This window comes from Sinohyriopsis cumingii, chromosome 9 (assembly GCF_028554795.1).
Source record: "Sinohyriopsis cumingii isolate HCF-2022 chromosome 9, ASM2855479v2, whole genome shotgun sequence".
NCBI classification, from domain to species: Eukaryota; Metazoa; Mollusca; class Bivalvia; order Unionida; family Unionidae; genus Sinohyriopsis; species Sinohyriopsis cumingii.
Window position 1 is genome coordinate 86,479,180 of NC_142969.1, and position 27,151 is coordinate 86,506,330.

General features: G+C 35.5%; 1 protein-coding gene across 4 annotated transcripts in view; it reads left to right on the forward strand.

Annotated features, from left to right (window-relative positions):
- LOC149792173 (proton-coupled zinc antiporter SLC30A2-like) overlaps positions 1-27,151 on the forward strand; it is a 119,913-nt gene that overhangs the window by 11,310 nt on the left and 81,452 nt on the right. For all 4 annotated transcript variants that reach the window (XR_016423497.1, XM_089970680.1, XM_089970678.1 and 1 more), the window contains exons 4-5: positions 3,818-4,163; positions 12,573-12,684. Coding sequence is in view for 3 of the 4 variants with exons in the window: in XM_089970680.1 (XP_089826806.1) it covers positions 3,818-4,163; positions 12,573-12,684 (458 nt within the window). In the remaining variant the exon portion in view is untranslated. The remainder of the gene's footprint in view (positions 1-3,817; positions 4,164-12,572; positions 12,685-27,151) is intronic.

Consider the following 27,151-nt stretch of genomic DNA (forward strand, 5'->3'; position numbering starts at 1 on the left):
GACACGGATCTACCAGTGCATTATAAAATGGCAGATCTAGGTCTGTGCTGGTTGCTGTTGGATGTGACTTGTGAGCAAGTACAAATGGTATTTGTTTCATTGCATGCCCAAAGCCTGTGATGAAAATTTGATGAAATATCAGTCAGGAAAATAAATTCCTTTGATTGGCCAGAGATGTATTGAGAGCATAACCCATGATCAGCATTAAACAGTAATGTATTTTAATATGTAATTCCTTCACAATAGTAGAAGTTTTGGTCCCTGTATTGGGATCCCAATGAACTGTCAAAGGTCTGACATAATAGTGCAAGTTCTGCTCTTTGTACTGGGATCCCTATGAGGGTTCAGAGACCTGAAACAATATTAAAAGTTTTCATCCCTGTATTGGGATCCCAATGAATGGTCAAAGGTATGACATAATAGTACAAGTTCTGCTCTTTATACTGGGATCCCTATGAGGGTTCAAAGACCTAAAACAATAGTACAAGTTTCGGTCCCTGTACTGGGATCCCAATGAGGGGTCAAAGGTCTAAAATAATAGTATAAGTTTTGGTCCCTTTACTGGGATCCATGTGAAGGGTTCCAAGGTCTAAAATAATAGTATAAGTTTTGGTCCCTTTACTGGGATCCATGTGAAGGGTTCCAAGGTCTAAAATAATAGTATAAGTTTTGGTCCCTTTACTGGGATCCATGTGAAGGGTTCCAAGGTCTAAAGTAATAGTATAAGTTTTGGTCCCTTTACTGGGATCCATGTGAAGGGTTCCAAGGTCTAAAATAATAGTATAAGTTTTGGTCCCTTTACTGGGATCCATGTGAAGGGTTCCAAGGTCTAAAATAATAGTATAAGTTTTGGTCCCTTTACTGGGATCCATGTGAAGGGTTCCAAGGTCTAAAGTAATAGTATAAGTTTTGGTCCCTTTACTGGGATCCATGTGAAGGGTTCCAAGGTCTAAAATAATAGTATAAGTTTTGGTCCCTTTACTGGGATCCATGTGAAGGGTTCCATGGTCTAAAATAATAGTACATGGTTTTGTCCCTTTACTGAGATTGTTATGAACGGTGAAAGGGCAAAAATATATAATTGAAGTTACAGTGCTATTTTTATGATATAACAAAATGTACGCATAAAATCCTAGCATTTGGATGCCTAACAGAGGTAATTAAATTTAAGTTATCAGCCCTGGTTTAAAAGTGAAAAGGGCTGGACAGTCTCAGGGTTGGAGTGACAAATATAAACAAAGCATTTTATTTACCATGGTCTGCAGATTGGTAGTTGTGTTTGTTTTAGCCAACCATTATTTTATTATATTTTCTCCATTTGGTCTTGCATGCTTGATCTGACATCCATATTTCCACATATCCAGGCTTGAACTACTTAATAGGTGTCTTCTTTGACACCCACACGTATATATTTTTGGACGTGTAGAATCAGACTTAAAAATTCCCATCCTTTTTAGCTTCATTCATACAGTAAAGCTACATTTATTTAGAAAATTTAGAAATCATAAAAGGGGTTTGTTATAAATGAAATACCATGTATTTGTGTACTGCATAAATGTTTTGTTCTGTGTTGGATTAAATAACTTATTTTGATATGGCTTACAACTGCATTGAGACCTGGCAGTCTTGACATATCCCTACACAATCATCCAACTTGTTCTTTTTGCAAACTCAGGACAAAACACTGCAGCTGTGTGTATTTTGGTCAGTGGAAAATAATCCATTTTCATACTGGCAATAAGAAACCAGAGACTTGTAGTTTTGAATCATTATATATCAAAACAGACATCAACCTAATCCCATACAGCAAGGAAAAAAATCACTTATCACTGACTAAGAAGAACTGAGAGGGAGAAAAATAAAATATGGTGTCTTTAATGCTGATAATAGCAGTTTGTCATGTTAATCATAGTAGTTGTTGTTATTGTAGAAATATTTGTAGCTGTTACGCACACTCTTGTGTAAAATGACATTTGGTATAACCTTATTGTTACCCTCCATCTTGTCATGAATAGCAGTTGATTTTTGATGATATATACTGTACGTATTAAGGTTCATAATGTTTTGATGTATTTTTTATTAAAATGAACCTTGAATATTTAATGCTTAAAAGATTGCAAGGAACATCAGTGCAACACTTTATTGTACTTTCACACATGAATTGATAAGGTGTTTAGAGCAATGTACTAATTGCAGCCATTTATGACACTAATTAGATAATTATTGATGTCAGGAAATGATAAACATTGTTTGACTGGTCCATTGTTTTAAATACTGATGGTCAGTCATGATATGTATTCTTTGACTGGTTCACCATTCCAGTTCCAGTTGGACATGCTTGATAAGCACTGGCTCACTGTTCCAACTATGGATGGCAAAGTGTGATATGCACTGTTTTGGTATTGTTTTGTCAGCCCTTATTGGTCAGGCATGATAAGCACGGTTTAACTGGTCCTTTTTGTACAATTGCTGATGGCAAGAGCATGATAAGCACTGTTTGGTGGGTTTTTGTCACAGTCATTATTGGTCAGACATGAGCTTGGATTGACTGGTCCCACTGTTCCCATTACTGAAGGCATGGTGTGATAAGCACTGTTTGTTTTGTCACAATCATTATTTGTCAGATACGATAAACATGGTTTGACTAGTCCTTTGTTTACAATTACTGGTCATCAAGTGTAATAAGCATGGTTTGAGTTGTCCTTTATTCCAGTAACTGGTGTATTCAAGTTGCAGAAATAACGCTGAGGTTTTAGAAATATGGGGCAATTGATTTTGTTATCAGATACATGTATCCCATAACTGACAATAGAAGGTGACCTAAATATCACTTTACTGCTAATTTGTAACAAAGTTTTGAATAAAAAAGGAAACCTAGTGCTGCAGCTTGGTCCTTGTCAAAGTTAATTAAATAACATGGACATTCAAAAGAATTTTATAATTCTATAAACTTTATAAATCAGTCAATCAGCACATCCACTAAATTCTTTCTCTGTCCCTCTCAATCTCTCTCTCTCTCTCTCTCTCACTTACATTATAGCATTGCATACCATCCAGACATCACATTCTTACATTATAGCATTGCATACAGTCCAGACATCACATTCTTACATTATAACATTGCATACAGTCCAGACATCACATTCTTACATTGTAGCATTGCATACAGTCCAGACATCACATTCTTACATTATAGCATTGCATACAGTCCAGACATCACATTCTTATATTATAGCATTGTGTATAGTCCACACATTGCATGATTACATTACATCAGTATGCACAGTCCAGATATTACATGCTTATGTTATAACAGCCTGCATAGTCCACACATCACATGCTGCAGAACCAAGTCAATATGAAATGTGTTGATCTCCAGTAAATGTCCCATTGAAGTTTCATAATTCTTTATAGTGGTTATTTTACATAGATGTTAAATTATTTGATCTTTATTTTACATACACAGTCATATCTTTTGCAATTGGGGATCTAAGTTGCTTATAATATTTATGATACAAATTTATAAGATATATTTTTTCCGTATTTTCAGTTGGAGAAAAATAAATTGCTACAATTTCTTCACTCTGAAATATTTCAGTTATAGATATATTTATCAGACGTAGGACTTGGTAAAAAATTATATATATTTCAGTCATGTCATTAAGAAGATAAAGAGAAAAATAACTGCAAAATTTGTTTAAATATGAAAATAACATTTATAAATTATCTGTTTGAATTAAATATGAAAATAACATTTTTATAAATATTCTGTTTAGTTAAAAGTGAAAATAACATTTGTATATATGTTCTGTTTCAGCATGGGCATAGTTCTTCATTCGGAGAGATGTTGTAGATCTGCATCATCTCGAAGCTCGTTTGGACATTCACATGGTCATTCCCATAGTCATTCCCATAACTCACATGACCATGGATACAGTCAACATAATAACCATTCTGATGGTCATTCCATTAACAATTCTAGCGCAGTGTATGAGAGGTTACTGGAAGATGTTGAAGATCTTGAGTTGGCACCAGAAAGAGACATTAGTCCTGAAACTGTTAAACACAAAAATATAAATGTGAGAGCTGCTTTTATCCATGTACTAGGGGACATCATACAAAGCATTGGAGTGTTGATAGCAGCTCTTATCATTAAACTAAAGGTAAGTATCGTGAAGAGATACATGTAGGGAAGCTTGTACTTTTCTTTTTTTAAAATTTCATTCCTTTTTGTGCTTTCGTTTTTTTCCTGTTCTTGTTTCAGTTGAGTAACTTTTAATTCCACATCTACTTTTTCATGTGAGGTTAATTCAGAAAATGATACAATTACAGTTCTCCCCATTGTAATTTGGCATTTGGGGTTTATAACTACTGAGCACATTATGTACCTAACAGCGAAAAATGATTTTAAAAAATGTTGACTGTACTTGTGTGTTTGGGTGGGGGGGGGGTGAAACACCAGTCAAATGTTACTGTGCATGGGGCAGCTGGTCATGTGTTTGGTTCACATGTGGGAGGATAACATTATTTGACCTGATTGGGATTTAAGTTGAATTGTACCACTCTTGAGCCATTGTGTTAACACCATGGTCATCAGAATGTAATTGATTGTGAAACTTTATGAACATTGTTTTAAGAAAGAGATCATACAGATTTAGTGATTAGTTTAGTGTTGTTGTGCTGTTTTGATCTTTTGAAGTTATGTGCATGTGACTGATCATGACATGTATTTAATCTCTGCTGATACAGGTGGTACAGTGTAGTAGTGTTTTAATCAATGAATTGACCACCAGTTTTTGTTGGCATAGTTTTGTTCTTTTATATTCTTTATTTGGTTTTTCTTTAGAGTTTAATCCCTAAATTCAAATACCTACAAATATTCAGTTTTAAATTAGTATCATTGTTGCCTTGTTTTCTAGCATTACATGGTTCCTTTAGAAATATTGGAACCAAATTGTTTGCAACTCTGTGTATAAATCTAGCCTTTCTCAAAATATATTAATACACTTCCAGCTAACATTTCACCTATTATCTAGGATCAGTCTGCACGCTATTTTTTGGGGGGAAGTGTCTGTTGGTTTGTTAAATATATTAACATATATTTGCTTGATCATGTTGCTAGATATGACCTTAAATTTTTGTCATAACTACTGACAAGAATCAACTTTAAGACACAACTTGAATATATTAATTCCATTGCAAATTGTTGTCAACTATCATGTCAATAATTGTGTCATTGGTAACCAGGTGTAGACAGATTTCGTTCACCTTAAGATTCAGGTTGTTGTACTCCAATTTTGCTTTTTTTTGTTGCATAGTAATCATTAATAATCATTAAGTATGCCTGCTATGATACTATGATCCCATACAAATTCAGCTGAATTGAGCTCTTCAAGATTACAGTAAGATAATGTCAAGGAATACCTGTACACCTTCTCTCCAGTTGACCTTTCAAGATAATGTCAAGGAATACCTGTACACCTTCTCTCCAGTTGACCTTTCAAGATAATGTCGAGGAATACCTGTACACCTTCTCTCCTGTTGACCTTACAGACCTGTTTGCAAATTTCATCTGTGGCAAAGTTAAATCCATTAGATATAAGCTGGACAACACAATTTCAATTGACTCATGATCACTATACATTTGTTATAGTGAATATATATGTCAGTGTTTAAGAGCACTGAAACTATACAATTGTGACGATGTGCACCACTGTGTCATGTAAACTCAATCAGACTCTGTCATCACATATGTCTGAATGTTTAGATTCAGTATTGCCTTCATTAACCAATGTTATCAATACTTAAGTGACTCTTATCAAAGGAAATCCCATCATTTTTCAAAACTGCCATAACAACACCTCTGTTAAAGAAACCGACACTTAACCCTAATCATTTTAAGAACTACTGCCCAGTTTCTAACCACCTATTCCTGTCAGTAATTTTGGAAAAAGTTGTTTTATCTCAGCTTGTATCTCATCTCAATTCAAATAGTCATTTTAGCATTGTATACACTGCATATCATGTTTGCACTAGTACTGAACTGTCCCATCTGTGGGCGTCCAATGACTTTCTCTTTGCTTTGGATAGTGGAAAGATTACAATCCTGACCCTATGTGGCATTTGGCACAATAGACCTTGAGATATTTCTTTACCGTATCCACATATTCGCAAATATCTTTCAGTTGATGCCACTAAAACACTTGTGTGTTCATTAGTACTTTCAAAACTGGACTATTGTAACTCAATTCTGTCTGGTTCATCTCAGTAGCTGCTCAGATCATACTTAGAGTACCACGATCAGAGCACACCTCCCCACTGCTCTGTACCCTACACTGGCTATCCATTCGATCCTGAATCAAACACAAAATTTGTTCTCTGTGCTACGTTTCACTGTCGGACTCTAGTCCAACATACCTATCAGACCTCACACATGTATACACACCAGCAAAAGATACTTACGCTCCTCTTCTGACAATCGTATACTTGTTATTCCCACTATGAAAACAAAGTCATGTGGATAATGTTCTTTTGCATACCAGGGCCCAGCAACGTGGAATGAATTTGCCCGCTGAACTTAGACACAAAGACACAGTGATCACATTCAAGAGTGCTCTCAAAACTCACTTTTTTCGACTGCAAGAAAAAACTTAAAGACCTAATAATGTTTCCTACCTTAAATATTCATAGCATGTTTTTTTTAATGTTTTCTAATTTCATGGTGTTTGTTTTTGTAATCATATCATTATATATTTTTTATCTTATAGGTGTTGTGTAATGTTGTAAAGCGCTTAGAGCTTCTAAAGATTAGGTGCTATACGAAGTCCTCATTATTATTATTATTATTATTATTATTATTTCATATTCAAAATTCAGCCTTAATATGGTTCAAGGCCTACTTAGTCACAAGGACACAAATTGTATCTGTAAATGGAAAACATTCCAGCGTATGTGATCTTTGTTTTAGTGTTCTAAAAGGCTCTGTTCTCTGCCTTGTTCTCTTCATTATGTACACTCATCCGCTCTCAAGTGTCATAGATCAACATCCAGTTTTGCAACAGTTATACACTGATGACACTGAAAGTTACAACTCTTGCTGCCCAACTGAAGTGGAGGCTACCTTTCAAGGCCGAGAGGTACATGTTTGATGTTAAGTCATAGATATGATGTAACAAGCTGGAGATAGATGATGATGTTAAGTGATGGATATGATGTAACAAGCTGGAGATAGATGATGATGTTAATTGATGGATATGATGTAACAAGCTGGAGATAGATGATGATGTTAATTGATGGATATGATGTAACAAGCTGGAGATAGATGATGATGTTAAGTGATGGATATGATGTAACAAGCTGGAGATAGATGATGATGTTAAGTGATGGATATGATGTAACAAGCTGGAGATAGATGATGATGTTAAGTGATGGATATGATGTAACAAGCTGGAGATAGATGATGATGTTAAGTGATGGATATGATGTAACAAGCTGGAGATAGATGATGATGTTAATTGATGGATATGATGTAACAAGCTGGAGATAGATGATGATGTTAATTGATGGATATGATGTAACAAGCTGGAGATAGATGATGATGTTAAGTGATGGATATGATGTAACAAGCTGGAGATAGATGATGATGTTAATTGATGGATATGATGTAACAAGCTGGAGATAGATGATGATGTTAATTGTTGGATATGATGTAACAAGTTGGAGATAGATGATGATGTTAATTGATGGATATGATGTAACAAGCTGGAGATAGATGATGATGTTAAGTCATAGATATGATGTAACAAGCTGGAGATAGATGATGATGTAAATTGATGGATATGATGTAACAAGCTGGAGATAGATGATGATGTTAATTGATGGATATGATGTAACAAGCTGGAGATAGATGATGATGTTAAGTGATGGATATGATGTAACAAGCTGGAGATAGATGATGATGTTAATTGATGGATATGATGTAACAAGTTGGAGATAGATGATGATGTTAAGTGATGGATATGATGTAACAAGTTGGAGATAGATGAAACTGAAGCCATCCTGATCATCATGCAAAAACTTTTTTCATTGCTGTCCTTTTACTCAAACAATATGTACCAGCAATACCAAATTTAAGTTAACATTTAGTACAAAACCTAGTGTCACTATGAAAATAGTATACTCTCATTGCACCAGCATGTAATGAACACATGCAGGCATGCACATCTGGAACTGAGACATATCAGTTCACTTCTGTTTGGTTCATCTGAGTATTTGCTGCAGAATCTTGAGAATGTTCAAAACACGGCTGCATGGATCATCCTTAGAGTATAAAGAAATGTGCACACCTCCACCCTGCTCTGTAACCTTCACTGGTGACCCATTTCATTAAGAATCAATAAAGAAAAGTATGTTCTCTATACCACATTTTGTTGACTGGATCCAGTCAAATATACCTCTCTGACCTCACACATGTGTGCAGCCTATCAAGAAAATTACACTCCTCTTCTTACACTTACATTCTCTTTGTTCAGCTGTTAAAACGAAGTCATATGGACAATGTTCTTTTGCATACCAGGGCCCAGCTATGTGAATAGGCTGGCCCATAGATCTTAGACACAAGAATACTGATGATATTCAAAGTGCTTTTAAAACTCACCTTTGTGGGCAACAAAAATAGAATTAAAGTCTTAACATTATTTACATCCTTAATTATTGTCAGCAATGGTTTGATTTGTAATTTCATGGTGTTTGTTTTTGCAGTCTTGTCATTGTATATGTTCTAATGTGTTTTCTAATACAGTATTATAAAGTGCTTTGAGCTTTGAAAGATTAGGTGTTGTACAAATGCCATATTATTATTGTTTTGATTATTACTACATTAGGATTGTTTTTGGTTTTCATTCATGCCATTTTCCTTAAACAAAGTATCTGTTATAAGGCCATCTGAAGGGAGGACTCTAGATCTGTTTTTAGGTGTTTCAAATCTATTAGTGGTTTCATCTGCATGTAGGACAGATAAAATACAGTTGCCTATATTGAGTGGCAGATCATGTATGAAAATAAAAGAGAGCAGTGGGCCCAGGATCGATCCCAAGTTTTTATAGACACTGTTTTCAGATTGCATGTGTGTGTGTGATTTGGATTTTCAATGTAGTTTTAACAATTTTTCAGTCATATCGCTATATTGTCTGCATTGTGGCAGTTTAAAGTGATGTCTAGCACAGGGGCATCATGCCGCAGACATGTAGCATGATGTCCCACCCAGTCACATTATCCTGACACCAGGCCAACCAGTCCTAACCTAACCTCTTAATGCTGAGTGCCAAGCGAGGCAGCTGTTTGTACCATTTTTGTAAGTCTTTGGTATGACTCGGCCGGGGATCAAACCCACGACCTCCTGCATCCAAGGCAGACGCTCTAACCACTGGGCCACCAGAGTGGTTCTGATTGCTAATTATGATATAAACCAATCAGTTGTTATATTTTCCAGTTGATAAATGATAAATTTATTGATAATTGTCATGATCAGTAAGGTCACAAAAAGTCTGAGATCAGATAAACCGCTCGAGTGGCCTAATGGTTAGACTGTCCACCTCAGATGTGAAAGATCATGGGTTTTGAACCCTGGCTGAGTCATAACAAAAGACTTGTAAAAATGGTACTAACATCTGTTTTGCTTGGTATTCATCATTAAGAGGTTAGTGTTATTACTGACTGATCTGGTGTTAGGATAATAACTGGGTGGGACATCATGAGACATGTCTGTGGCATGATGCCCCAGTGCTAGACATGACTATAAACTACCACACTGCAGACATTGTAACAATATAACTGAAAAATTGTTAAAGCTATATTAAAATTCAAAATCACACACACACGCACACACACTAACATCAGATAATATTGGATTCAACTAATCTTCCTTGATCTGAGGCAGTTCACCATATATCTTATGGATTCAACTAATATCCATCAATCTGGCATGGATTTAGCCAATTTTCCTTGATCTAAAGCAGATATACATCAATCTGGCATGGATTCAAGGAATTTTCCTTTATCTAAGGCAGACATATATCAATATAGCATGGATTCAAGTAATTTTCCTTGATCTAACGCTATCTAGCATGGATTTAAGTGATTTACTTTGATCTGAGGCAGACATCTATCAAACTGGCATGGATTCAACTAATTGTCCTTGATCTAAGGGAGATATCCATCAATCTGGCATGGATTCAAGTAATTTTCCTTGATCTAAGGCAGATATTCATTATATCTTTCCTGGAGATCAAGATCCATTCTTACAGGGGTGTTTTTTTGCATGACTTAACTTAAGGTTGATCATTATTTCAGAAGACTGTTATGAACATGTTTTTCAGATGGCTTGGACAGAGTTGGTAAGATAGTTAAGACAGATATACTAGTTTAGAATAGCTTTTGCCATTGTCTGGGGAAACACATCGTGGACATGCTTGGATTACACATGTAATCAATACTATTAGATATGTGCATGTGCAACAACCCTCAGGAGATGTGGTCCAATATTATCTAGGCCTGTTGATTTCATTGTCACATCAGTTTGCAAAAAATTAGAACTTTTTCATTTTGTATTGTGGAAATAACTTAATGTCAGCTGGAGTTTTTTTCCCTATAAAATCAGTTAAAAGTGTTTATTAATCCATGTGATCTAACAGTGGAGTTTTATACATTTTTATTGAAAAGAAATGTTTCTTCAGTTTATAACAAATCTACGCCCATTCTTAACTTGTATAGTATACCTTTCCAGTTGTTTTGTTGTTGAAGGAGATTGTTGACCATAGTGTTACTCAAAGAGATAAAGTCTCTTCTTGTTGGAAGGCATAACAACTCTCATTTCTGTTTGAAGAGATATGGTAATATGGTAATTGTCTTTATCATTGTTGGAAGAGATAGTGGATCTTATTGGAAGAGATGAATGCTGTTTTGTGGTAGAAAGGGATGGTTGTTCTTATTATTGTTTTAAAAAATGATGGCTTTTATTGTTACTAGAAGAGATAATGTTGCATTTGTTATTGCTGTAGTTTTAGCACTGTTTCTCAGCACATGATGTTTTATTGTAGGCTTTGTGCTGTTTTTCAGTACAAGATAGGCTATGCATAGTGGCTGGTATAACTAGTAAATGAAGAAACTTGGATGAACCACCAACCAATGTGAAACTACTGATAATCTTCCCCATATATCCATTTAGTGTAGGTCAAGCCTGAGACTTGAACCCATGTGGACAGTTGACATGGAAGTGGTCAATAAAGGCAAACACTTTAGACCAGCCATCCAGTACCCTGCAAGAAAGGAGGAGCCAAATAATTGTTGTATGCATCAAATAGTGCATAGAGAGTTACTTGTATTATTACGCTTGATGTTTTTGGAACACTGTAGGTTTTCCATTTTCAGGATTTCCAAGTTCTGGTTTTCCAATTTCAGCAGTGCTCAAGGATGCTATGAGTGAATCTCAGTTAAATTCCATTAACATTCAAGATGGAAGGTGATATATCTGTAATAGCCTAGGAAGTGTAGCTGTGTCAATAGTCTCTTGTTGAATTACAGAATATATTCAGTTTTGAATTCCAGTTTTGATTTCAATTCCATGTAAATTCCAGTAAATGTCTTTGTATAAGAATTATATCAGAGTACTTTTGTATTTCTATGGAAAATAATTACTTGAATTCAATAATTTGAAGAAGAAAAACAATTCAGCCCAAACTGGGGACAAAATAACACAACTTAAAGTACTAGGTATTAAAGCATGACTGACAAACCTTTATCAAAAACATCAGTTATATGACTAATTACGATTCAAAACAGATTCCTGGATGTGATTCAAAAGTTAATTCTTCTGGAAAAAATAGAAGTTGGTTACCAATTGACATAAGGGGGCCCCGAGTGGTCTAAAGTGTTCCCTGTTACAGATCACTGCCATCTCACCTCTGTCTGCGCAGGTTCGAGTCTCAGATCCAGCCAAGTATCTGTGTAAGCTTGCTAGTAGCTTCTCGTGGGTCAGTGGTTCTTTCTGGGGTTTTCCCAGGTTCTTCCTCCACCATTAATACTGGCCACCATGTATAGATTATCGTGTGCTGAAAAACCCTACAACAACAATAACCAATTGACATAAGCTTTTGGAGATGATATCGGCCCAGTGTTTTATGTCATATTTCATTTTGGAAATGATGATAACTGGTTTATCATGACCTATCACCTATTGAATTTAGTTGGTTGGAGATATTTTTTTGTATTTGCTTATGGACAATCACATTTTTTGCATTGTCACACAGTAAAGTTATTTGTATTTCATAAAAGCGAGCATGTTTTTCAGCAGTTTGTCATTTGCTTTGTACTTGCCCTTGAGTTTTACTATGCAGTTGAAGCCTATATGAACTGGAGGCTTTTATATAGATAGTTTTCTTTTCCTTGAATATATTGTCCAAGAAAGAAGAACATTTAGATAAATGAATGTGTTGTATTCATTTATAGGTCACATTTGAATCGTATGTCATTTGATCTTGTTGGCATAATCACTATAAATCATGTTTTCTTTCTAGCCAGAAGAAGAATATAAATTGGCCGACCCAATTTGTACATTCCTGTTCTCCATTTTGGTCATCATTACAACATTGACAGTTTTACGGGACACATTGTTAGTCATTATGGAAGGTATGTTACACTATCATTTTACTCTAAACATTGTAGCATGAAGTTTTATCAAGATTGTACTAAAATGTCTGGTGATAAAGTCAAACTCTGCGGTACAGGCTGCATTAGCCATTTTGTGTCATTTCTAAGAGTAAAGAACAAAACTGTATATAGTGACAATACCAAAGACAGTCTCACAAGTAGTCCTAAAGCTTCTTATACCCTCTGACAGATCTGTGTTAAAGATGCCAATTTTGTGTGTGTGTGTGTGTTATTAGGTTTTTAACGTAGCATTAACAATTTTCCAGTTATATTGCTATGATGTCTGCAGCGTGGCAGCTTAAAGTGATGTCTAGCACTGGGTCATCATGCTGTAAACATGTAGCATGATGTCCCACCCAGTCACATTATCCTGACACCAGGCTGACCAGTCCTAACACTAACTTCTTAATGCTGAGTGCCTAGCAAGGCAGCTGTTAGGAGCATTGTTAAAGGTTTTTGGTATGACTTGGCCAAGGTTCAAACCCATGACCTCCTGCATCCTAGGCAGATGCTCTAACCAATAGGCCACAAGAGCAATCTGTATCTAGTATGTAAAGAACAGATTGTTATTTTTTTCATAGCAATTAAAGCTCCTATATATGAACAATCCCGCACTGTAGTAAAATACTTTCTGTACGCAAATATAGGTAAATAAATGAATATTTAGTTTTGTATTTGTATGGACTGACCTTGTGTTGGTAATATCACATGTTTCTGCTATTTGTAATATGATGTAACCAATCAAATTTCATGAATGGAGTCAGTTTCATGACAGTGTGCTTGATTAGCTTGTGACTTTCCCCAGAGCATTTCATTAAATAATCAGCATCGCTTGCCAAACATAATGAAATTGTATTCATCAGATCTTTGTCACGGGACAGTATAATTATTTTTCACAGATATGTGTTCTCAATGTTGAATAATGTGGCCCATTCAATGTTGAATAATGTGGCCCATTCAATGTTGAATAATGTGGCCCATTCTGCTATGTCAGTCAGTGATAATATTTATCTGACATAAAAGAAAGTATAGCAAAAAGAGTCCTGTTCATTTCTTGTATTGCTTAAACTCAAGTTTTTCATCAGAATAAATATGTTCCCCACAATATACAAATCAGGCTTAAACTCCAGGTGAAAAAAATATGTTCTGGCCACATTCATAATTTTAATACTATTGAATACTTCTGTTTGATATGAAACACAAAGGAGAAGATATTGTTATGGTTTCTCCGCATACAGTCAGGTAAGAAATGATAAAGTAATGAATGAAATGACCAGATTTTATGCATTTGTTTTATTTCCTTCAGGGACCATCTTGAAATTATTCTAATTGTTACTCCTGAATATATGGTCATATTAACATTTACATGAGGTTTACACTAAAATACTTCATATGTGTAATCAATTTAACCGGTAGCCTACTGGCCTATGGCCCATTGGTTTTCAAGAAGACCAGTAATATTAATAGGAACAACCACCTAAATTTAAAAAATTCAATATTTAAGTTTGAATGGAGACCTCATTGATTTTCTCTGTGGTTAGTTTATTCCATGTGACTAAGCCCTGCTGACTATTGGAAAAATCTGTTAAGTCAATCTCTATTCCTATGATGTTTTGCTGGACCTAAATTAAATGCTGCCAATCAGACATCAGTGTGGCCATCTTGAAAATCTTATCATTTTTCCAGCTGAAGAGATGTTCTTATCATCATGTAGTTTTCTTTAAAAGACCTTTTAGATGAAAATGGTGCTAATCTAACTTCCACCATCATGCCATTCCTGCTTCTTCTTAATGCTTTGACAGGAGGCTTCAAATTTAAGACTTCATATGATATGTACTTCATTATGAATCAAAATGAAACCAGTCACACAATCATCTCGGACAGCAAGCCGCTCCTGGCCAGCTTGGGAATGTAGTAAAGGTGACTGATGAAGGCAGGAGCTGCAGTGACTCGGCTGTGTGCATGTGACACTTGTTATGATAAATGTGTGGGTTTAGATCATACTACCAACCACCAGATGTGCCCAGGTTAATCATGTATGTCCTTGGGCAATATATTATACTTCATTTCCCATTGCACTAAATAACCTTTTTGCCAAAACAGTCAAAAACCAATCCTGTCATCATGCACACCTTGGAGGCAGGCTTGAAAATTTGTGCTAGTGTTACTTCTCCCAGATGGATGGTTATATCATCTTTAGTTTTTCACTAAAATAAAATATAGTGACTGTTAGACCTCCAATGAGTCAACTATAGATTATTCAGTTAAATGGATAATCATCACAAAATGGAGTTTTCACTAAGAAAATAAAAAATTATGATCTTTAGTTTGACACCATGATAATAGTACTAACAAGAACTCTAGCATGGATACCATGGTGACCTATCTTGAAAACATTATTTTAAATACTTTTTCTTCAAAGGCCATACAGACATGGGATTTTTGCCAAAAAACTTTATTAGTCTGAAATGACAAACATACTAATCAGACTTAAGTTTGATGGTCATGGCAGTCAGCTTGGAAATCTCATCAACTCTACTTCACACGAAGGAACAATTACAATAGCAAGGTGATTTCACCTAAAGACTTGTTATGCTATGTTGTTGATCCTTAATAAACATCATGCTGATTAGTCATCCAATCTAGCCACATCTTGAAAATGATCTTACCTACTTCAGATCTCCAAACATAAATAGTCATAGATAATACAAATGTGGGGTTCTCACTAAATAATTATTTTATCATCTTTGTCCTAAATCCTGAAAATCTTTTTATTTTTTTTTGTTTTACCCACTTGTAGGAATCTTCATATTGACATCAAATTTCTACTAAAACAGATCATACTGTATTTATTGTTGCTAAAGGAAAATGATGCACACCCGATTCTCCAAAATTACAAAAACATCAGAATAGCTTCTTAGTTTATATAGATGGTCATATTGATTTAAAAATAAGATTATTACGATATCCACTTCCTTTTTGCAATATATTGTTTTTGCTATATCCAGATGATTTTGGTGCTAAAGGAAAATGATGCACAACCTATTCCCCAAAATTACAAAAGACATTGAAATAACTTCTTAGTTTATACAGATGGTCATACTGATTTTAAAATACAATTATAAAGAGACCCATTTCGTTTTTGCAGTATATTGTTGTTGCTGTATCCAAATGAATTTGGTCCAACCATTAAATGACTGCCTGAGGGCCATATTGAAATCTATATATGTCTGCTTCCTCATTTGATCCTGTGGTCAGAGAAAGGTCATTGCATATTATTGCTTCATTGAACTTATACATGGATACAGATACATCAAAATAAATAAGTGAATTTGGTCCCGACATTGTATTTACTAACATTCCATGTTGATAGTCAGCACACCGACATGAAATTTGAAATCAAATCTCAATTTGTATTTAAATTCGTGTTAACAAGCTCCAGTTATCTGGATTTGTAGTACATAATTTGATGTCATAAAATAGTTGTTATGTATCTAAAAATATGGTAGTATTTTCTGAAATAGAAAACAAATCTTACAGTTGATATTTATGCCATATGAAGTCAGTAGTAGGGAGATAACGGGGATATCCATCTGAAGTCAATAGTAGAGACATAACTAGGATATGTTTCAAGTCAGTAGTAATGAGATAGCAAGGATAACTATCTAAAGTCTGCAGTAGAGAGATATGGATATCCACCTGAAATCATTAGTACAGAGATAACAATATTTAATCATTAACTGATCACAAGTAAAACAAATTCAACACTTAAAATTTTCAAGTGAATTATTAAGGAGTTAAGGACATTCCCAAATTTGTATTGTGTCTATGTTGATGGTGTGATTATTAATTGCCATCACGATGTCATTATTAATTGCCATCACAATGTCGTTATTAATTGCCAGAACAATGTCATTATTAATTGCCATCACAGTGTCATTATTAATTGCCATCACTATGTCATTATTAATTGCCAAAACAATGTCATTTTTAATTACCATCACAATGTCATTATTAATTGCCATCACAATATCAAACTTTCAAATACTTTTTGTTAATATTAAAGTTACTTAAAAATTGTACAAAAAAATTGTACAAATATCCAAGCAGATAAAAGCACCCTCAGGACGAGAAAGGTCATCAACTTCCAAATTGTTTCACCAGTCTGTGAGTTATCTTGTCACCATGATTGTTACATGCGAAATACAAAAATGTTTGCCAAAATAATGAGTAGTAGCATGTTAACTGGAGAATGTGTGTGTGTGTGTGATTTAGATTTTTAACAATTGTTCAGTCATATCGCAACGATGTCTGTAGTGTGACAGTTTATAATGATGTCTAACACTGGGGCATCATGCTGCAGACCTGTAGCACGATGTCTCACCCAGTCACATTATCCTGACACCAGGCCAACCAGTCCTAACACTAACCTCTTAATGCTGATCGCCAAGCGAGGCAGCTGTTTGTACCATTTTTGTAAGTCTTTGGTATGACTCGACCGGTGATCGAACCCACGACCTCTCGCATCCGAGGCGGACGCTCTAACTGGAGAATGTTATGTATACATTGTAATGACTGTTGTTATGAACGTCTTTTCCTCTTATTCTGTATTTAAAGGCAAATTTAATTCTCCAAAATTTATTTTATGATAGTGCAGAAATACAATATGTAATCTCCTCTCCTATTAAACCCCTCATGTGGCCAAATTAATTAGAGCATCCATCTCGAATGTAGGAATTCGCGGTATCAAATCCCGGCCGAGTCATACCAGAGACTTGTAAAACTGGTACATGCAGCTGCCTCGCTTGGCGCTAAGCATTAACACCTTAACCCTTGGCAACGAGTTAACGTGGCAGGAGGTAGTAGCCTACTGTCGAGCTCTGTAGCGTCAAGGTCATGTATGGTACACTAAAGTGGGTGGTATTATAGAAAGGTAGACATATGTAACTCTACAATGATATCAAATAATCTGGAAGTTCTAGTTGCACTACAAAATACAGAGGGGAAAAACGTCACTTTTTGGATCCGATTTTGTTCCACCCAAAATTCGCCCGTGGTTGGAATCCGATTTTGTGTCCGGATTTTAGACTTTTTGGTCTCCTATCTAAAGCAGACCGGTAAGAACTGCATACAGACAGATGAACCTTTGCAAAAAGTGGGACAAGATGGGCATTTGGAATAGCGTGGTCTCGATAAGCAACAACAATAAAAAAAAAGAACTCCAACTTTTACCCTTCTGCTCATGCGTGAGCCAAATAGCCAATGAAAAACAATGTTTCTAACACAACTAGGCTTTAGGTTATTGGAAAATTACATGGAAGTTGATGTATTAGGATGTATTCAGAAATATCTTTCAAAATGTGTTTCCTACTCAAATTTCAGGCGAAAAACACAAAAACCTCCAGGGCTTAATGTGTTAAGAGGCTAGCGTTAGTACAGGTCAGCCTGGTGTCAGAATAATGTGACTGTGTGGTGCATGATGATGCATGTCTGCGACTAGTCCGAGTTTCCTCTGACCCCTGCCACCCTATTTGTGATATTTGGACATTTTTGTTGGGGTGTAAGGTCAGAATCCATTCCCTGTCGAAAAGTTGGATTTCGCCGATACCATTTTTTGTCGGCATGGGGTAGCCGCTTAATAGCAAATTTGAACTACCTTTCTTCAAAATATACCTGCATGAAGTAGATAATAATATGATTTATTTTCTGAAAAATCGCGATCATAGCATGCATCATGTTTTTAATCCGCTGACAGTCGAGACGAACGAACAATGTTGCTGAAATTTGACCTGGGTCTGGCCATTTGTTTTCCTAGTCACGTGACTACACAACTCTCGCAACTATATGTCATTGACATCAGAGGTCATACAGAGACAAGGGTCAGAGGTCATACAGAGTCAAGGGTCAGAGGAAACTCGGAGTAGTCTGCGACATGATATCCCATTGTTATTAAGTAAGGACCTTATTTTCCTTTTACCGCTGCGTTGGCCTTGTGGTTCGAGCCCGGTCGAGTCATGCTAAAGACTTATAAAAATGGTAAGAACAGCTACCTCGCTCCGCGCTCATTGCTAGAAATCAGTATAAACGGCCACATTGCATACATCATAGCGATTTAACTGTAATATTATTAAAACTATGTCAAACATCTAAATCACACACGCGTACATACACGCGAGCGCACACACACACACGCGCACACACACACACTTCTTAACACTTCCATGCGACATTATTGTTGAGACCTATCATCTGTTTCCAGACGCGTTCCTTGGGGAATACTTCAGACAATTATCATTTCAACAATAAAACCTTATCTGAAACACCTGTCTTATTTTCTTTCCTCGTGTTCATAGCTAAACTTGACAGGAGTTTTATTACAGAAGTGTCACGCTGCATAATGCACACTCTCTTGTTTATGACCGTGTGATACTGCATAAAGACTACATGACTTGAACTGTGGGTTAATTTATGATATAATGTACTGCAACTTTTGTTGTTTTTCGTTTTTTATTAATATTTAACTTATATTTGCATATAAGCATATCCATCTGCATACAGGATTAACTTTGACAGTATTTGATATAATATGCTGGTAGATCTATAACAGTTTGTTAGGATTGACCAGTCAGACAAGACAACATAAATTTAGGTTTGACAGTTTAGTTTGTAAAGGCACATTAAGGTCTATAATTTTTGCAGTTGGACTTGATGTACGAGGAGTATATATGGTTTGGCCTTAAAAATTTTATGATGATTAAAGAATTAAAAAAAATGGCTGACTCTGAGGAATGTTTCTCTCCAGATATGTCTTCTATTCAGTTTTGGACATTATTCAGTAGTAACTATTTTCTTTCCTTTTCTGACGTTTTCATTTTAAATTAATACAAGTTTGGTTGATTGCCACCTATCTTGTTTTTTTTTTTTTGTTTTTTTTAAAATACATTTACTACATAACACATAATTTGTACGGGCTAAAATGCATTACAATAGTTGTTGGTACAGTAATTGTAATACTAAAAGTCTGCACTACAAAAATCAAGGTTATTTATTCCACTGGATATGTTGATTTGAATTAAATGAATCAGTCTGGAAATTTATATTGCCTTTGTTACTTATGGTGTTTACATGTGCTGGTGTAACATTAGACTGAACGAGTTTACAGTGTAGATTTGTTCTTTATTCCCGGGTATGAAATGTACATAAACACAGATACTAGTGCTAGTAAGTTAGTCTTGACTATGTTTGTCGTGGGTTTTCTTGAAAGGTGATACATTTACCTGGATGTTTATTTTATTTAATAAAACTTTCAATAATGGCCCTAAAGACATACCTTTTTCTGGATATGGTAAATAATACAGCTTTCAGTAAAGCCACTGGAAGTTTATTGCTGACAACACATCTTTCAATCTTTAGTACTTACTTAATGGGAAAAAGCAGATTTCTGTGTTTTGTAGGATGTTTTGTGTTATATATATTTAAATAGATTTTGTCTCTGCATAATAACCACTTTACAATGAACCTGAAACATTTAGACCCAGCCAATAAAACTGATATAAAAGATTGACTTTCTATAATTAGCCAATAAAAAGAGACTTTACAAAGTAAAATAACAAAATAGTTTGTTATTGGCTGACAAGGATAAGAAGATCGATCTAGTGCGCAAGATTTATATCAGGGCCAGCTGCTGTGAAATAATTGTGTGACATTGATGGCAAAATACTCTATTCAACAGCCCAAGACAGACTAGAAATATTGCTGGCCAAATGGGATAACATACAGAATAATTGTTCTTTGGTGGTCTGAGTAAAATACATGAACACTCGCTGTGTAGGAGCTTTCATGATTACATAGACAGGTATACCGATGTCACATATTTACAGTGTAAAAGTATACATGCAGACATCATTTTGACAATGGTAGCAGCAAGTTTAAAAGACTTTGCAATGTTAGATTTAAGATAATACAAAGGCAAATTAAAAGACAATACAGCAATAGATAAACGATAAAAGCATCAAATTAAACTACAACACAGTAATAGACAACATGTAGATGCATTATTGTTACAGCACAGCGAGGCAATATAATTATTTAAATATGAAACATGACTATTATAATGTGTAAAAGCATGCACAATGTCAGTGATTACAGCTTATTAAAAGACAAGATTATGTTATTTTATATGCAGCTTATGGTCTTCATTATGTACAAATAGTGACGTCGGGAGAAATGAGGGTACTATAAGTTAAAATAGGAAAACCGAGTGTGTGGTTTGGATTTCCAACGTAGCTTTAACAACTATTCAGAACCAATCCGGTTCTGGTGGTTTAGTGGTTAGACCGTCCGCCTTGGATGCGGGAGATCGTGGGTTCGATTCCCGGCTGATTCATACCAAAGACTTGCAAAAATTGTACTAACAACTGCCTCGCTTGGCGCTCAGCATTAAGAAGTTAGTGTTAGGACTGGTAGGACTGGTGTCAGAATAATGTGAATGGGTGGGACATCATGCTGCATGTCTAAGGCATGCTTCCCAGTGTTAGACATCACTGTAAACTGCCACACTGTTGACATCATAGCGACATACCTGAAAAATTATTAAAGCTTCGTTGAAAATCCAAATCACATATACACACAATTGTTCAGTCATATCGCTACGATATCTGCAGTGTGGCAGTTTGTAGTGATTTCTAGCACTGAGCGCCAAGCGAGGTAGCTGTTCTTACCATTTTTATAAGTCTTTAGCATGACTCGGCCGGGGCTTGAACCTGCGACCTACCACATCCGAGGCGGACGCACTAATCGCAGGGTCAACGCACCGGTAAAAGGAAAAGAAGCTGCTTACTTAATACAGTCATTATGGTGACGGGATTAAGTCTGACTATCTCAACGAAAAGTAACCCGAGGGCTGAAGAGCCAATGGCCGCTAAATAGATGGACATAACGCACATTTACATTGTGGCCCGTGCCAAGTGTGAATCAGCTTGTTGAAATCTTAAATACGAAATGAAAATCCATGGTGATGAGGGCTGGCGTATCGGTACGATTTTATGAATATCTTTATTTTGGGAAAGTTGGTCATTTGAAAAATGTTCAGCTTTGTATACCAACATAGTAACAGTATACCGTGTTGCAGATGCAAGTGACGGCATATAACTGGTTATTAATATTCACATTGGTATGCATAATGTTCATCTACTGTAGTAATTCCTTGTTAATCCACTCCATTACACATTTATTCTTGTCATGTTTAGTTTGTGAAAAACCTGGTTTCAGTAAGGAGTACCTTCTTGAGGATGAAATGTTACTACTTGTAACCAGTGAAACCAGTACACGCTTTGTGCAAATATCTATGTGGACCCTTTAAAATCGTGTGCCAGATTTCATTGGCTACATGAAAGAAGAGACCTTTGACCTGGGGCTTGACTGTTTTATTGAGACGGCTCTGGTGGCCTAGGAAGATTAGAGCGTCTGCCTCGGATATGAGAGGTCTCGGGTTTAAACCCCGGCCGAGTCATACCAAAGACTTATACAACTGGTAATATAAGTTGTCTCGCTTGACTATCATCATTAACAGGTTTGTGTTACGACTGGTCGGACTGGTGTTAGGATGATGTGACCGGGTGGAACATGATTGATGTATGTAATGATGCCCACGTGCTAAACATTACTATAGACTGTCAGAATGCAGACATCGTAACGATATGACTGAAAATTTAATTTTTTAAAGCTACGTTAAAGATATAAGCACACACCCACACACACACTGTTTTTTTATAAATAATAATGTGCACGTTACGTAAAGTGGTATAGGTTAGATCTTAACAGACGAGGACGTTAAAGTGTCTTAACATTTCGATCTAAATACTAATTGCATGTGTGCATGTGATTTGTAACCATGCTTTCATAAGCATCAGTCGTTGTATTCTTTGTTGTGCCATCCAATTTGCAAAAAAAAAATTGTCTTTTTTTAATGAATTCAGTTTACAGTACGAGGAATGTATACATGCATTTATCCATAGATGGAGCCACGGTCATTCAGTGGTTAACATGCTGGACTCAAGACCTGAAGGGTCATTGTTTGAATGCTACCGTCGGGCCAGTCTGGGTTAACTTCCATAATGTAATCATGTGCGAGTCACTTTCCTCTAATTGCGTAAGAAATAACTACGATACTTGTGTTAAGGTGACACGAAACATCAGATCATACCAAACCTTATCCCTAGGCCAGTACCAGATTCAATTACATAATTATAACATCCTGTTAATCAATACTAAGTGGAGTATGGCAGATTATGGCCCTTCATTTCGCATGGAGAGATACTGTCCAGCGGCGATATTGTGGACCGTGGTTTATATCAGGTTTGGATTTACCCAGTGGGAGATTTTGCCCATAACTTATACTATGCAAACGAACAGGTACAGACTGTTACTCCATAATTTGCCTATCTGTTCTTTGCATACTATATAGTACACCCTATCTGTTCTTCACGTGCTATACAGTACACCCTATATGTTCTGTACATACTATACAGTACACCCTGTGTTCTTTATATACTATAAGTACACCCTATCTGTTATTTGCATTCTATTTAGTACACCCTATCTGTTCTGTACATACTATACAGACCGCTCCGGTGACCTAAATATGCATGCGTCACCAGATAATGGCTGAGGAGTGACATTTCTACTATGATATCAGCCACTCAGCATGTTACTAAAACTACCTCACTTGTGTTAGTAACAGTTAGTCAGGGAATGTCCCACTTGTGCCAGCTACTACTCCCAAAGTTTACTGTCGTGCTTTAATGTTTCAGAATCTACGTTACATTTTGAATGACAATATTTCAAAACTACACAACTATAAACTGTTAATTTCTGAAAAATAATTTTTGACAGAAAAACAGGTATGCTGTTCAGTTCTCATATGATCGTCTACAACTGGTCTCTAGCGTTTTATGAAAACTAACATAATTTGTTTTATTGTTGCAATTAGAGACCTACTGCTTAAATTAAATTTCGGAAAAGGTTTAATGCGCTTGATGTGCGTCTAAGCTAATGTATTTACTTTATTAAAACAAAGAAGTTTATTTGTTTTACACTACATGTCTCCCTTCCGTCTCTCATTGTTTCCCATTATGCCCACTTCCACACCATCATATGCGAATAGAATATCAGTCTTAAATGACGTAAATTAGTTCAGTTCCTAGAAGGTAACGGTAAGTGTCGCTGATATGTGTTTTTTATTATTAAAAAAAACGCACACAAATGAATGAAAATATATCATGTTATGTCGAAATCAAACACTTTAAAACTATTATCATTTTGTGATAGGTTTTAAATGTGCCAGATTCATAAACACTGTATTTTTCTCTCTGCATTAGTGACTATTTATGCTATAAATGCTGCGATTGTTAAGAAAAGTTATTTTCTTAGTCACTTTTTTAATAAATATCTCACTAAGCACCAACCTATGGGTGATATTTTTATTTTGAAGTCTGACACCACGCTTTTTAACAATATCAAATCAGGAAGCTGTTGATCTTCAATGCGGTTTGCGCACTGAAGTTTCCAACGAAACGTTTTGTTTTTTCTTGTTCTTGTTTTTTTTATTTGTATTTTTTTTGTGCACAAACGTTTGGACTTGAAATATGATCTGCAGAAACACGCTGTGGTTAAATTATGATATTTTTGCATAAAATAGGTTTCTAGACGTATATTAAACTATATAACACTGTATTCTACCCATATATCATTCGATACAGTGCATACCATTTACGCCTACCCTTGCAGCAAAAACCTATGACATGCTTACGAATGCTATTTTTATACGATAGGCTTTTAAATAATAAAACACGTAATCCTTCTATAAAAAAAATGTGATTATTACATGCTGGAGAGAGAGAGAGAGAGAGATGACGATAAACGTCACCCATAGTTTTGTTTTACCGCTATCTTGGAAACATGCATTAATCATTATAAAATATGCATCTTTTAAAATGTGTTACATTTATATTAATTCTGAAATTCTTTTGCTGACAACATTTAGAAATACAGTTTTGATTCTGTTCTTTATTTAAAACATGTACATATTTACATTTTTGATTAGAAATTCATGTAATATTTAATTGGGTTACTGTCCAGTTGTTATCATTTTTGTATTTGTTGTGGACCTGGTCATAATTAGCATGTATGAACTTAATACTTCGCGTATGTAATAGTCTACAAGTTGAACGAGTGAGCTAAACTGCAGCAGTCTTTAGAACTAAATTGAACGGTTCAAGGAACAAGAAATAATATGAATTTACAACCTCTAAGGCCAAAACCTCGTCCACTTTAGCTTGGAGCAGTTAACGAAGTTTCACCATGGATATCTGTTTCAAGAAGGCAAAGATCTGAAGCCACACATTAATTGCAATCAGTGCAATTAGAGGTAGACTTGAAGGCCTTGACAAAGACACGTGACGTTGCCATTTCTGGAGATCTACACTGCATTATTGCTAGATGTAATGTTAAAACAATGGTGAACAAATACAATCATCACGCGAAAACTTTACTTAGACAAAGATAAACTCGTCCTACGCAAACAATGGAGGCTATGCTTATTGTAAAGTATCAACAAGCGTGTCTTCATTTCACAACAAAGTTTGCATAATAGCAGGTATTTCGACCGAATCGCAAAAGATGATGATGATATGACGATTGTAGAAGATACATTAACTGCTGCCATACGATGAAGGGGGAGGTGCACAGCCCTTTATGACAAACAATAATGGCTTGATTTTCGCGCACAGTTTACAGTACTTAACATGTGGACTAAGAGAACGTACTTTACCAAATATGTGTGCGCATATATGCTAACAATAATAATAATAATAATAATAAAACAACACCAACACGTAAAATATGTGACTAGTTTCGCTTTATCGCTTCATTAGACTGAATTCGGTATCATTGCTTACGTCATTAAATATGTTCTTTTTCTAAGTGATCAATGATATAAACAATATGACGTCATAGCTTCCATTTCTAACCTAATAGTCTGATTCGTTAATGAATAATTGACATGGAGATATGCATATACAGCACAGATTAATGATATTTTAATACACAAAAATACATAAAACTGGATCTTAAAGATACATATATCACGATTGATAATTATCTCTAAAATTTATGAATAAATAGATATAAGCAGTTTTATTAAGATTGTTATTATTTATGATGCACATGAAGAAGACCGTTCCGGTGGCCTATTGATTAGAGCGTCTGCCTCGGATCCTTGATGTCGTGGGTTTGACCCGGGCCGAGTCATACCAAAGACTTATAAAAATTGTACTTTTAATTGTATTTGTCGAAAATTTGTTCATGTGACATTACAATTTTTATTTCGTTCAAAATACAGTGCCGTCTGGTTAATTATTGGTATACCTAAGGTAATTGTGCATAGTTTGCTTAATGGGTTTAACACTGTATAAATACTCAATTGGGTTCCTGTTCTTTGGTGGAAAGAATGGTTTATTTGCATTAAAGTTAATATATATATATATATATATATATATATATATATATATATATATATATATATATATATGATAATTGGGCCAAAATGAGACAGATAGGTAACAAAACAGATACACAGTAATGGCTTGACGTTCGGTAACAGTTTGCAGTACTTAACATGTGGCAAAAGTAGGCATATGGAAAGCATCCCATTGGTCGGTTGTTGTTACCAAGAATTCCCAGGGTTCTTCCTCCATCAGTTACACTGGCCTCCAGATATAGCCTTTCTCGCACTGAGAAAATGGCATTAAACTCAAAACAAAGACGAGTGTATATCCATTGGTGTCACTAGAGGGGACGGTGCTGACCTCATCTGGTAACACCATCAGAAGGGATGACACAAAAATGACGTTACTAAGGATCCTGTATGGTCTGTTACGGAAGGAGGTCCATGGGGGTGACACCAGAGTTACCGCACTTGGTGACACCAACCCTAGTGACGCCACTGTTCATCTCCTACCGAATTTATGTAAGTGATTGATCATTTCTCCCGTGCATTTGGTAATATTAAATCCGTCAGGTGACCATATCGGCAATCCTAAATATATTTGCTAAAATGTTGGTTATGGAAAACAACATGACGTGCTGCGTAGCATGGACAAAAAAGAAGTAGGTTTACGGTAAAAGTAAACACGTGTCTAGTTCCCAAGTAAATGTGTCGTATGGTTACGTGTAAGCATCAAACAACCTGGATTAGCCGAACATGTATAGTGAATAGGCTTGTGTATATTTCATCGTGTGGTAACATGCTGAGCAAACAAATAAAAAATGACGGGGAATAAAGAAACTAATAAAATAACACTCACTGCATGTCTCGCAGTTTTTATGAACGGAATGAACCCCGCTAATACTTAAGTGTGATATATCTTTGCTTTTTTCTTCTCAAAAC